This window comes from Dermacentor albipictus, chromosome 1 (assembly GCF_038994185.2).
Source record: "Dermacentor albipictus isolate Rhodes 1998 colony chromosome 1, USDA_Dalb.pri_finalv2, whole genome shotgun sequence".
In the NCBI taxonomy this organism is placed as follows: Eukaryota; Metazoa; Arthropoda; class Arachnida; order Ixodida; family Ixodidae; genus Dermacentor; species Dermacentor albipictus.
In genome coordinates this window covers 218,542,652-218,555,994 of record NC_091821.1, presented here as the reverse complement: position 1 = coordinate 218,555,994, position 13,343 = coordinate 218,542,652, and the positions used below count along the sequence as shown (strand labels likewise).

At 41.5% G+C, this 13,343-nt stretch overlaps 2 protein-coding genes across 3 annotated transcripts in view; one reads left to right on the top strand and one right to left on the bottom strand.

The window, feature by feature from the left end:
* Positions 1-2,593: 2,593 nt before the first annotated feature.
* Positions 2,594-7,836, bottom strand: LOC139054226 (transmembrane protein 70 homolog, mitochondrial). The gene is made up of 4 exons (XM_070530911.1): positions 7,407-7,836; positions 6,945-7,234; positions 6,201-6,508; positions 2,594-2,748 (listed from the first exon to the last, which is right to left on the bottom strand). Exons 1-4 carry the CDS (start codon positions 7,518-7,520, stop codon positions 2,624-2,626), a joined length of 837 nt encoding a protein of 278 aa, XP_070387012.1. The 5' UTR covers positions 7,521-7,836; the 3' UTR covers positions 2,594-2,623.
* Positions 7,837-8,135: 299 nt separating this feature from the next.
* The window catches only part of LOC139054224 (GPI ethanolamine phosphate transferase 1-like), a 77,088-nt gene continuing 71,880 nt past the window's right edge, over positions 8,136-13,343 (top strand). Inside the window, exons 1-2 of one of the 2 annotated variants that reach the window (XM_070530908.1) lie at positions 8,136-8,273; positions 10,912-11,132. In XM_070530908.1, the coding sequence (XP_070387009.1) occupies positions 11,111-11,132 (22 nt within the window). In that variant the 5' untranslated portion in view covers positions 8,136-8,273; positions 10,912-11,110. Of the gene's footprint in view, positions 8,614-10,911; positions 11,133-13,343 lie in introns of both variants that reach the window. The other variant, XM_070530907.1, reaches the window with a different exon arrangement.

The following is a 13,343-nucleotide window of genomic DNA, read 5'->3' as shown; positions in this document are numbered from 1 at the left end:
GGATGGCCTTATCAGTCGGGAAACCTGGGAGTGCGATGATGTGTTTGAGCATGACTATTCGAATGCTGCAGTTATCGACTGCATCGAGATTATGTCACTGGATTTGTCACGAAAGCTTGATTCTCAAACATGCTGTAAAGTTTGTAAGGAGGCTCCGGTTGCACAGAAAGGCATTTCAAAGCTACCTGAAGCCGACTTGGTAAACTGTAAAACAAGAGGAAGGCTCATGCATCCGAATATGCATCTGTTTTTCCTTCTTAAAAATGCTGAGGAGCACTTCGCAAAACATGCTGGTGAAAGAGATGCATACGATCGCACGACTGACGCTGTGCTAAAAAACTTCAACTTCACATTTCCATGTGCTGTTCATAAAGAAATGCTTGCTAAGCTCTTACACTACTATGTGTGCCTGCGTATGCAACAGTACAGCTGACAGTTGAGAAACAAGCATGTAAAAAAAAGCCAGGATTTGTGTAAATTGTCGAAACTTGTATGATTTCTTTTATCCGGGACAAGCACAATGTGTAATATAGTGCTTATATGTAGTACATATGTGACAAAGTTTTCTGTGTGTGTGTGGTGTGATGTACACTGCCATCTTACTAATGTAATTTTTCTGTATTGCAAATAAATTACATTTATGAGGTCAATGCCTAATTGCCATCCTCACAAATGCATTCATTCTTCTCATGAACAAGACTATATACTGTATGTATCAAACCTAGATACAAAGTATACATGACAGCATCGAAGTTGTAGTTGCCAAAGACGTACACGCAGGCACTTCGTTGGGCACAGCAAAATAAGGTTGCAAGGGTTATAACAGTTTATTAGCTGTTTTCTGGGCCAAGATGTTGCAACTGCTTCCTGTGAAGTCTCTTAAAACCCACGGCGTTATTGCCATGACAGGTCGCTCGTGAGTGGCGGAAAATAAACTCTGGGTTATAACAGTAGCTGCGCTTGACCGCCTACGATGGGCGACTGGGGCCAGTGAAAACTTTGCAGACGCTTATTCATGCGATAGCCAGATAAAACTCGCTGTTTCGCCTTCGTGGCACATAGAACCGAACGCTAGCTGCTTGATAAATGATGCGCTTTTATAATGCAGAACATGAAGGTGGCAATATGTATTGATCAAAGTATTGATTTTACTGGACCATTTGCTTTGGCCTTGCAATGATGCCGTTGCGAGATCAATCGGACTTTTTATTTACTTGGTTATTGCTATTGCTGAGAAAGACATTTCCTTTACCAGAATGTACACTCTGAGCTGCTGATCGAATATTCATTTCGCCGTAACCAATTTTGTCTCGGATTTCACGTCTTTTGGTTTCGTTTAGCTGTAGGATACTCACTGGAATAAAGCTTGACCAAGCAAACTTTATTTACTTCGTTATATCCGATCATTCGCTATATCTGTGGTGCTTACGACGCGATTACGTAAAAGAAAGTTACACTGGAAAGAAAGCGGCGCTACTTTCTGCAGCCTGCCTCGTGTGCTGGCAGGAAAGTTGCACAGAAGGGTGTGTGATCGACCTATGGGAGATCTTCATGCTAGCCATAAATTGTGACATAACTAGACAGACACTTCCATAGGTGATGATTTGATGGAGCTCGGCCGCTGCTTGCACGGCATGCAGCGGCTCATGAAAAGAGGCAAATGTGCTGATGATGATAGTTTCGTCGCCCAAAGAAAATGAAGTTCCAATATTCTCCCCCGTAAACATATGGCACAAATCTGCTTCCACAGGAGTTAACAGCCTGATAGGCCGGTTGACCGTTGTATCGCACAGAAGGCGCAACGAGCACGACCAGATTTTACAATCTCATCTGTTGTACGTCTCTATTCTGGCTAAAGTCCACACTTGCCTTTGGCATTCTTTGTCACCAGTCTCAACACTACTTTGCCTTTCTTTAAAAGTTACCGACTCCTGTCTTTACTTGCACAGAAGTTCCACAGCTTACTCTGGTACTCCTTTGTCCACCTGTTTAAGAACTCTTTTATATATGTTACAGCGAAGCTGTATAGGGCAAGGGTTCCGTGCACTTTTGTTCTCCGTGAACAAAAAATAGCGCAAAAATGGCTCATACCCCCGTAAGTGTTCATGTTCCTCTAAGCAAGCAAAGAATTCAATGGCTTATAGCCCCGTAAGAAGGAGGCTACAAGCACTCAGCAAAGTGAAGCGAACAGTCCTTAAATTCTTTCTAATCTCACATACAACATACAGAACAGCATGTCGAAAACTCATCAATGGCTCATACCCCTGTAAGGAAGCAAAAAATGCAATGCTTCATAGTCCCTTAAAATTCATGGCTACTCACTTTGCGTGAATTAGCTGTAATGACACTACCCCTGTTGTTGTCGGTGATTTCAATGTGGATGTGTCGGTAAAGAAAAGGGAGCAGTTTACACGTTCCATGTTGCAGACATATCCCTTGCGATGACAGAGTGATCTGGCCCAACCGACCACCCAGCGGCATAGGTGCATTGATTTGACATTATGAAAGAATGCGATTGCAGTTGCGAGTGAAATAATAACCACCAATCAAGACAATTATTGAGTTCGTACCTTTTTCAAAATAATGTGTCACCTCCGTGTCGTGCACTAAACAGCTTCGCTGGTCACCCACCTTCAGAGTGGAATGGCTCATGATTTTTCTCGTATTTGCCAGAGTGCTGTAGCAAATCTTTTGTTGGATTCGTAGGTTCTGGTGCAATTAACGGCAGAAGTGTCGTAAGGCACCATCCTATAAGGAAGCAAGAAGGTGGCAGTGAATAAGGCTCGTCAACGTCATTAAATATGTAGGGTTAACGAGCTGGAATTGATTACTGCTTCTACATATTTTCAGAGTGTAAGCAGCTCCGCTTGACTAAACAAGGCGTCTTTCAGGCATTTTTCTCAATGATGTTTTCACGTAACACACAAGTCATTCATAAAATATGTCCCACTGTGGAGCACCAAAGCAGGTGAAATTCCATTGAATGTTGGAAGTGGTAAAAAAGGCGAGTACATCGTGGTGTTGTATTGTCGCCCAAAGTTTCGGAAGCTCTTTGGATGATCTCACGAAAGTTCGAGCATTGTCGCTGTAGTTTGTTTCACAGGGTCTCCGACGAGGCAAGAATCTTTGCAAAGCAAATGAAAAGTTAGCTTCTTGCAGTCATGCTCCCTTATAACAGCTCTGTCCACAACAGCGTGATATAAGCTCGCTGCAATTTGTCTTCAATGTAGAGGTGCTACAAAGTCGATTCTGCTGACTGAGAAATGGAGCCGCTTTGATTACTTTGTCATCGGGCAGTGGAGACATTTTTTCGTCAAATGGCTTAGACTGCTGTAGCAGCTTTTCGCTGCCTTTTGGGTCATGCTGCAACGCTGCCGCCGAGGTGCCCCATACCCTCCTTTCTTGGAATTGGACAAACTCCTTCTCCACATTATGGGGAGAATCCTTGAAAAAAGCTGTTTCCTCCATGCGCCATTGTTCTAAAGAGCATACAACTGACCGCATCTCGGCTTAGCCAGCGAGGACACTGCCTGCCGTTCCCCCTGCAGTGCCTCAGCCATCGCAAGCAACTAAGTGCGCCAGGGCTGAGAGCTCGGAGCATGTGAGCTGCGCTGAACCCTACTCAGTTTATTGTGTGCTTCCCGAATTTCCAGTTTTTGCCCCAACTGCGCAGAACGCCCTGTCGCTGCCACTTATTTGTTGCTTGTTGTGTAACTGAGGTGGGTAATAAACCCACCCAGTTAAAGATATCTCTGTCCCCATGGCCTGAACCCACTGTGGTCACGACACCGCAAATTGTGGGTTAGCGGTCCCAGCTGGAACTCCAAGGGCTGCTGCGGAAGTGCCAGCGAGCGACTGCCACTCTGCTGGCGCAGTGTGATCCTGAGAAGGGTCCAATCGCATGCGCAGACTTGAGTAATATCCCTATGCCACTGCCAAGTATGCTGTTTTTCATTGTTATTTCTACAATGACACTGTAGCTTGTACAGCTCCTATATATTTTATTTAGTGTAACTATGAAAATATTGACTGAAAAGTAGCGCTGCTTTCGCACCCTGAATTGCACTCTAAAAAAAGTTTACACACTTTGGGGCATATCTTGCCCCAAAACAATAATCACCATCTGCCTTGCTTGCATTTCCTCTCTTGAAAACTTGGTGCTCGCTACTTTGCTGTCAACAATGCTGTGTCAAGCTGATAATGCGTAAGCCGTTCGTGACTAGGAAGTACCGGGCTCACACCGTTATAGAAGTGAAATGCAAGCAAGTCAGATGACAATTACTGTATGGAGACAAAACACAACCCAAAGGGTGTAAACTTTTTTTTAGAGTGCGTCACATCGCCTATACTATGTGCAGCCTTGTGCTATATATGTCAGTTCAGCTCCAGCAAGGTGGATAGCAGAGCTAAATTTGTCAATATTTACTTAACGTCCTCTGTGTACTGCAAGAAAGGAACTTCAGCTACCACATTTCACACGTGCAGTGGCGCAGCCAGAAATTTATTTTGGGGGCGTGTCCGCTGACAACTACCACTCCTCCCACGCCTTCACTTCTGTCACATAAACGTGTGTGTGTGTGTGTGTGTGGGTTATACACAATGCAAACACCAACTCCTAGCACTTTCCGGACAAGAATGCTTTAACGAGGATGCACGTTTTTGCATTGGCGAAACAACACGTTGCTTAACTTCTGACAAAAGTTTTGCATTGTTGAGGCATGCAGCCACTTTGCATCAAATTAGGCTATCACACTCATATTTTGAAAAATGATGATATTAAAGAAAACTAAAATTTCATTTACGAATTGATGCATTTGTATAATGTATGTCGATGACCTAGCTGGTACACGACTTGGAAAAATGAACAGCGCTAAAAACGGGGCCACACAAAAACAAGACAGTACACGATCATGTCTTCTTGTCTACAGGTCAGACTTGTGGCCAAGATTACAGTGGAGATAACTGTTGTTTTCCAGCCAGATCTTCCAGTAAGCGGTGTGGCCACAGCTACGTACAGAATAGGGTGGGCACTATTCTGCAAGTTGCCTATCACTCAATCACGCTTCCGACATTGTGAGCATGCTATATTATTCTAGATTTAAACATATAGGAATGAAGCTTTGCACTAGAACTTCGATAGTATCACATGATGCAAAAAAAAAATTAAATTGTGGGGTTTTACGTGCCAAAACCACTTTCTGATTATGAGGCACACCGTAGTGGAGGACTCCGGAAATTTTGACCACCTGGGGTTCTTTAACGTGCACCTAAATCTAAGCACACGGGTGTTTTCGGATTTCGCCCCCATCGAAATGCGGCCGCCGCGATCACATGATGCAAGTCTTACTCCCTTTCAGTGACCTGCTGTTCAACTTGTTTGCCTTTCTTCACTTCGATAAAAAGTGGTTTAGGGTCCCTTTAAAAAAATTGTATGAGCTTGATCATCTGATCAGAGATGCACCCAGAAATTTGCCAATAAAATACTTGATTTCTTCAGGCTTATGCTAAGGAAACCACACCAAACACAGCAATTTAACTCAAGTGCTACTAGTACATATATATGTGATAACTACAAATGTAGACAAAAGCTCAGCTGCAGGAAGTTCACTACCAATGCACGGTACATGGTATATTTACGATAAACCCTGAGGGCCTTATAGGTATACACTGCCGAGTGCAACATGTAACTGTTGAAATCAGAAAGCCACAAGCAAAATGCAGTACTTTTTATATGTACCATGTTTTGAATTCACTACATGACAAACAGTACTGCGAGCGCATGATAATGCATAGCCTTAGAAGGAAAAACCCTTCTGTACATATCTGTAAGCGTGTATGTAACATACTTCAATTGATGTAATACTGACAGACCTACTAAGTGCATTTAAAGTGCACTTCACTGATATACCCAAGACAGATGACCTTCAACATTATGGCAAAACGTTATGTATTGGAACAAAATTTTAAAATTTTACACAACATATAAAGGAAAGGCAGATGCCGTAGGGGAATGGTGTACGGTCCGCTACATTATTTTAGCTGTAAAAAAAGTTGCTTGTGCTTTCAAAAGTCACATGAAGCCTGCAGAAAAACATCAACACGCTGGTTTCTTTGTGAACAGGTAACAAGGAAGTTTCAGAAGACATGCAAGTCTCCTAGGGATGCAGAAGAAATGTTGCTAACACATCAAGATTCTTTACCACTGCACTGTGCTGACTGCTTCCTTTTTGTTTGCGTCTGCACCTCTTGAGTGTCTGGCAGCTTCACATGTAGGTCAATGGGCTTGTCATACCCCATCAAGTGTTCCAGGGCTCCAGCGTCCTGGAAGTTTTGCACCTCCACAAACAATGGGCGACCTTTAGCCAGAAGGGTTGTGAATGGGCCAGGGATGGTAGGCACTTTTACGTCATCAGCAATAAAGCTCATGTGTTTCTTGCGGTTCAACAGGCTCAATGTTGTTGCATTAAACTCCTTTGTGTCTGGGTCGTATGTGAGCTCAGTAACATATCTAGACAAAGAAAAGGAAAAACATCAGTATTACAATAAAGCTGCAGTGGTAAGTACCTAGAGCAAAAGAAAAAAAAAATACCTACTTCACCATGAAAAGTTTAATAACAGTACCATCAAGGTACAAGTTACGCTCAAAAGTAATAACGAGCAAGCAGTGAGTGATGCTATGAGCATCATAAAATTGGTTATATCAGTATTCAGCATGCAATTATCACTCTTTGCTTTCAAAGTATGACAATCTGCAACAGGACACAACCCTCGGTACACTGTGGCATTCTTAGCATAAAACACAATCCCCCTACAGCAGGCATCCAACTTCGGGCACCAAAAAGGTAAGCATTTTACCTGCTTGCATCCCCAAATTAAAATTAACTGCCGTAAGTAACTAGAGTAACTAAATTGACACATAACGTATTTCAAAAAGAGAGTTATACCTCCTGGTGATGTAGTGCAGCATCAGTGGAGTGACGAAGATAAAGAATGATGCACATGACACCACAATCACGGTTGCACCCAGTGATGCGCCACTTAGCTTCTGAAGTAAAATGGGCTGCGCCAGAATACCAAGAAAGCTGGTGGTTAAGGACAGTCCTTTCACCATTTTTACTGTGGAGCGAATAGAGCCCAAGTAAACAAGGGTCTTGCTCTTTTCACCGTTATTGTGTTTCCTAGGCGTCGACGTTGACAAGTAGCTCCTTTGCAATACACGAGAAACAATTGGTTGCTGGAAGAAAAAAAAACGAAAACGTGAACACAACACGTGCGCACGTGAATACCATTTGCAAAGCTCGTGATTCCTCATTCCTATCATCTACGTAAAACTAAACAGCTAAAATTCGGAACTATCATGAATATAGACACTAATAGACAGCAAAGCTAACATAAAGTGAACTTACAGCGTGATTTCCGTAAAGATTATCGCATCTGAAATCCCGTAGGGTCACCGCTCCCAATAGAGAGTTGTGGTAAGAAAGCTTCGGAAGCTTTCTTACAAGGGCCACAACATTCATTTTAAACAGTTTTTTGCTTATGGTATGGCGAGTCAAGAAGCGAAAGAAGCCTACAGATCACACCATCACACGGTTCCACGATCGCGCACGGTTCACACCGACACACGACATTCAACACATTCGAAAGGCCATTACGCAACCAAAGAATAAGGATCCGCGCAACAATGCTCTGTCCGACCCAAGCCCGAATCTTGATGGTATGTACTCTTGTTTAAGGCACACACCGCAAAAAAAGGTAGCGCGTTGATCACAAATGAGCATTTGTTTTAACTTTTGCGTTTACTGTTATATGCAAATATCCATGGTAAACTTTTCTAGTCTTTAACTAAAAAGTTTTTTAACAGTCACTTTGTAGGCATAGATATAGTGGGTAAATTTAACGAGCGCAAATAAACGTATTTATAAAAATATTTATTAACTGTTTCAGTGTTAGTAATTTCTTTAACATTATTATAAAAACTACAATTACATACATTGAATGTACCCGTTCACATAAAAGTTTTTATAAAAATTTTTGTGGGGAAACTAAACACTTGGCGCACAATTTTTTTTTGCCTTCCTTTTATATATATATATATATATATATATATATATATATATAACCTTTGCATACATCAATTCGTGACTAGCCAAGTCAAGCGAAGCCAAGCCCGGTATCGATCGTGGTTGCAGCGTTACAGTGGCTATCGCGGTTAGAGGACAATTCGGCAAGAGTGGCAAGAGACTGATCAGTGATCTGCTTCAAAACACCGTGTACGCAGTGACCTGATCGGTGAAAATGGGTGTTGCTTGCGTGGAGAAATTTAACCTACGTAGGAAATTGGGTGTTGATTGAACTGTACCGCGATCACGTTCCATGGAAAATGTTGCTGTCAGTATTTGCGGGTGTCATAGGTTTAGCAGTACATGTCGTATTTCTGTTTTCAATATTTGATATTTATTTTAAGTCGCCTATCATTCACGGACTGCCGGCATACGAAGTGCCGTTGCCTTCGCCAGCTTCGAGGCTGGTGCTCATCGTTGCAGACGGTCTTCGCGCGGATAAAATATTCGAGCTTCAGAAAAATGGAACATCGAGAGCACCGTACCTGAGGTAAAAATTGAACAGTGGTGTAAAATTAAATCAAGGACAATTCACGGACAGTGTAGTGTGGTGATGGCCTGCATGCAGAAGTTAAATCTTACAGATGTTCAAAGAGTTCTTATGGTGTCATGTTTGCGGGTAAGGTATAATTTGCTCGATGTGGATCGGGTAATTGTCAATCGTGGGGATTTCGGTTGCATGCCTTGCTGCAGATGACGTATGGATATGCGAGAGCATGTAGTCGACTTCCTGGTACTATTGAAAATAAATTATATAACATAATGGTCAAGTTTAATCACATTTGTCGTAGCAATATTTTTAAGCTGTTGATGTCCACATCTATAAATTTATAACTAGCAAAGGTAATACTAACCGAAATGGCCGACAGCGTATACATTGTAACTTGCAATGAAGCAATGTACCTTAATGATTGTGTGTTTATGGTGTCTTGGTTACTTTTGTAGAGGCCGTTCATTTTTTAATTGTACGAAGGCTGGGCCGAAAGTACTGCAGGGATATGCATAATTCTTAAAATGTGACTAAGAAATAATATTAAATGCTGGAACCGTCACTGGGCAGTAGTTATGAAATGGCACCAGTGCTGTCTGTAAACATTCCAGTCTTCAATAACACTGCAGAGTTTTCTGTGCGTTTTGAACCAGATGCATCGCTTTGTTTACCAAGAATTCCATGACATTGATATTGATTATCAATTTTTCGAAAAAAGAATCTAACATATCTGCTTGCAAGATGGGTGACTGTACCCGAGTATACTATTTGATTTACATGTGTGCGTTAATAAAAAGGATGCAGCCACTTTCATATTAGCTTCAGTTGAACCCTGCTATTGGATCAGCTCATAGAGACAAGGGTAGGTGGTGGGGCAGCTACTTATGGCTGTACAGCCATTTTTCGACCCATTATTTGAGTCAAAATTTTGTGTTTCCTGAGCCATTTCAAACTTGCTTTTTTCAAGAGAACCTAAGTAGGCAAAATTTAAGCCAAAGATTGCTTATTCATATATAATTTGATATGTCTTGTATATACGAACAAAACTTAAAATTGCCTATACAAATAGTCCCCAGTTTGTCTTGGTCATTGCTTAAAATTTATTTGCACTGACACACTTTTAGTTGTGAACATCTGTGTGTGTGTTAAAGCTGTTGAAGTCTTTCACATGGGCCACTTGCTAAAGCTTTGCACTTGCTTTTTAGGATGCGCAATAACATTCGAGCAACATTTTCTGTGAGCATTTTCCTCATATGGGTGTGATGTGAATTGACGACGATAAAAACTTAGTTCATTTCACCAGCAGATTACGTTGAAAGGTGAAATTCTAAGGGGCTGTGCAAGTCGCTTATAAATAGTACATGTGAGAAAACACTTTCAGCCGACACTGCCGACCCACAATAGCAAAGTAATTTGATTAATTTTATTATTTAATGTAAAGGATTTCACAGTAAGATATTTGTCAAAATCCTTTGCAGCAACTTTTCAATAACATTGTTCGGAATTTTGTTAACATGCAAGGTTAACCCCTGTAACTAATACTATTTCGAATTTTGTAATGGAATTACTGTGCAAATGCAGGGAAAAGGGACACTATGCAAGCACAAAGCATTGTAAGCACAGAGTACCAATTGATCTTCATGAACCAGCGAGCTCCTCAATATGTTCTACTTTATAATGTTATTATAGAGCTTCAAGATTCTGGAATTGTTTTCACCTCTCAAAAAACAGCTGCTTAAGTTTCATTGCCTTTTGCATGAAGATAGTACCATAGCAACTGCAGTAAATTAATAGCTACAACTAATGGCATACATACATCATACACTGGGTTACGTTTTGTTTAGTTCAGTATATTTCATATTTTTCAGCATGTGTCATTTTTGACAAATGTGCCGAGGCTACTGTGCAAATAATTGAGAACTAACCTTATGCTGTTCGATGAAGCTTGCATACTATCCTTAGCACTTCAAACTCTGGAGGTTGAGGAAAATGATGTTCCTCAGCCTCCAGAGGAAAAAGCCCCTTGGGAGTTACACTAAAGCTTCACAGCGCAGAAGAAATCTTTTATGAAAGGCTGTACGTTATGCATACTCTTCTTTCCCCTGCCATTGCAACCTTCTCTTCATGCTATTCATGTGACCAGTGAAATTTTCTGTTCTGGTTTAGACAAATTACTGTGTATGCTCCCTGCAATGATGAATTGCATCACTGTGAAAGTGGATTAATTTTTTTTTAGATTATTTATGCGACAATGTTTATTTTACAAAGTTGTAAGGGTGTTTTAACACTTTTTTACAGGTCGATTATAACTGAAAGAGGAAGCTGGGGAGTGTCACACACCAGAGTGCCAACGGAGTCAAGGCCTGGTCATGTTGCCCTCATAGCAGGATTTTATGAAGATGTCAGTGCTGTCACCAAAGGATGGAAGCATAACCCTGTAGAATTTGATTCAGTGTTCAACAGAAGTCGACATGTGTGGGCATGGGGTGCAGCAGACATGGTGCACCTATTCACCAAGGGTACGATAATGCATCACTCCTCAGCCTCTTGAGGCTTCATATTTTACTTGTACAGCACAAAAGGCTTTTCAGCTTTGTAGTCATTTTCTTTACCTGATCCTGCTCTATATGTCAAGATAGTGCTTTATCTGTTGAGATAATGGTTAATGTGATCATTGAGGAAGAAAAGCTACTTGTTAAACTTGAGATAAATATCTTTTGCTACATGCATGTCAGTGCCTGACTGAAAACTGGTAACCAAATTCTGAATAATTGCATGTAAATATTGAATTTCAGAGGTGTAGTCTTGATTATCCTTTCAGTGATGCTTTTAACGGTACATTCAAATTGTACAAGCATTCCTGCTGCATTTAATAACCACAGGCTCACAGCAGTAGTCTTGGAGTTCCCTCTCATGTCTGACCTCATATACTGCTGTGGGCATGTTCTGGTGCCCAGAATGTAGCATGTTTGATCTTAGTTTTTGTTCGGCTGTTGGCTTCTATGCTGAACAACACTTAAGAAGGCAACCATGTAATGAAAAGGCCATTGCAATTAGGTTACTATGCTTCATACTCCACATCCAGTAATGCATTCGTGATTACAGTATTAGTCTCTTTATGTTTGTGATATTTTCCTTACATAAAAAACTAGGCCAGAACTTAGCACCACTAACTCTCTAAGTATGTGAAAGCTTACTTAGATTGTGGTGACTGTGATATCTAGATAGCTGCACGCACATGCGTCACGGGAAACCTTGCACACTCTCATTTGTCTATGCGTCGTTTTTATACCTCTTATCTCATAAACTTCAGATTTCCTGCACGCTGTGATGCGGCCACGTACGCTCAACACACCTTAAGGTTTCTGTTAGGTGCCTCCAAATTGGATGAAGTCCGCTTGTAATGTTGTAAAGAAATTCGCGACCAAATCTCGTTCTTTCAGCACAAGAGCCCACTGCTCTAACCATTAGGCCACAATCACACGCATGCTTTTCTTGTGCCAAAGTCGCTCTTTGAAATGCCTGGCGTGAGTGTCATGAGCGACTTTCGTGCATTCTTCCATTGTGATGACTACCGCTTTGAAGTGCTGTGTTAGACTGCATGAACGTCGGGATCGGCCCATGTCTTTAGGCCAGATGATGATACTTCCAAAGTGTGCAAAGTCCACTGATAATGTTATTGCCTAAAAATTACAATAGAGTGCTCATTGGTACCAGGGACTAACAGCGATTGAATGAGCAATGTCGCTGGAGCCAACATTTTGACAAGACTTCTTCATGCTGATGAAGACAACTCCCCTTGTTGAAACATTGGTTCCAATGACATTGCTTGTTCTCATTTTCTTTGGCAGTAGTGTATGACTGTCTATCTACATGATTTTGTTAATACCAAGGCATCAGAAATAATTATATAAAAGTACAGACCACTTTTTTTTAATAATGTCTCTAAAGCTTAACATTATTTACTGTTGCAGTTGCAGGCTTATGCCCATGGTGACCATTGTGTGTTCATTATCTTTCAACTCCTTGCAGAAGTGCAGTGGCTGAGCGTTGTGTTACTAAATTAGATTTTTATTAATCATATCATAAGAAGCCAACAAACACTGACACCAAGGACAACATAGGGGAAATTGTGAGAAAATGTTCCAAAAGCCAGGGGAACTCATGCTTCAAAGTGTTGTTTTCACTGGCTTTACTTAACGAAAAATAACAAAAACATAGCCGTTTCGCCACCTATGCAGGTGGCATCATCAGTACACAATGGCAACAAATGAGAAATACATCTTATTTATCTATGAAACTATGAGTTACATGAAGATTGATTACGACGGATGAACCATGATTCTACGAACTTTCTTGGGCCCCATCGGTGTTCCCGTGCTAGTGTGGTTACATTGTTAAAATCGAACATGTGTCCCTTTGATAAACAATGATCAACCAATTCTGTCTTGGCACGTGTAGCATGGGTGGCTTTCGTAGCATCTCTTAAATGTTCCTTGATACGGGTGCGACAAGAGTGGCAACAGAGTGTTGCCACTCTTTTGCATAAACAGAGTTACCCTGAGCACTTTGTCAATGGTACGCAGCGCCGCATGCAAAGACTTCGCGAGAGCAAGGCCGAAAGGCCAGCTTCCTTTGTGTGCATTCCGTATGTCCGTGGTGTATCAGAAACAGTGCGCAGGGCTTTACGGCCTTTAGGTGTTCGAACTGTGTTCAAACCCTCGTACACG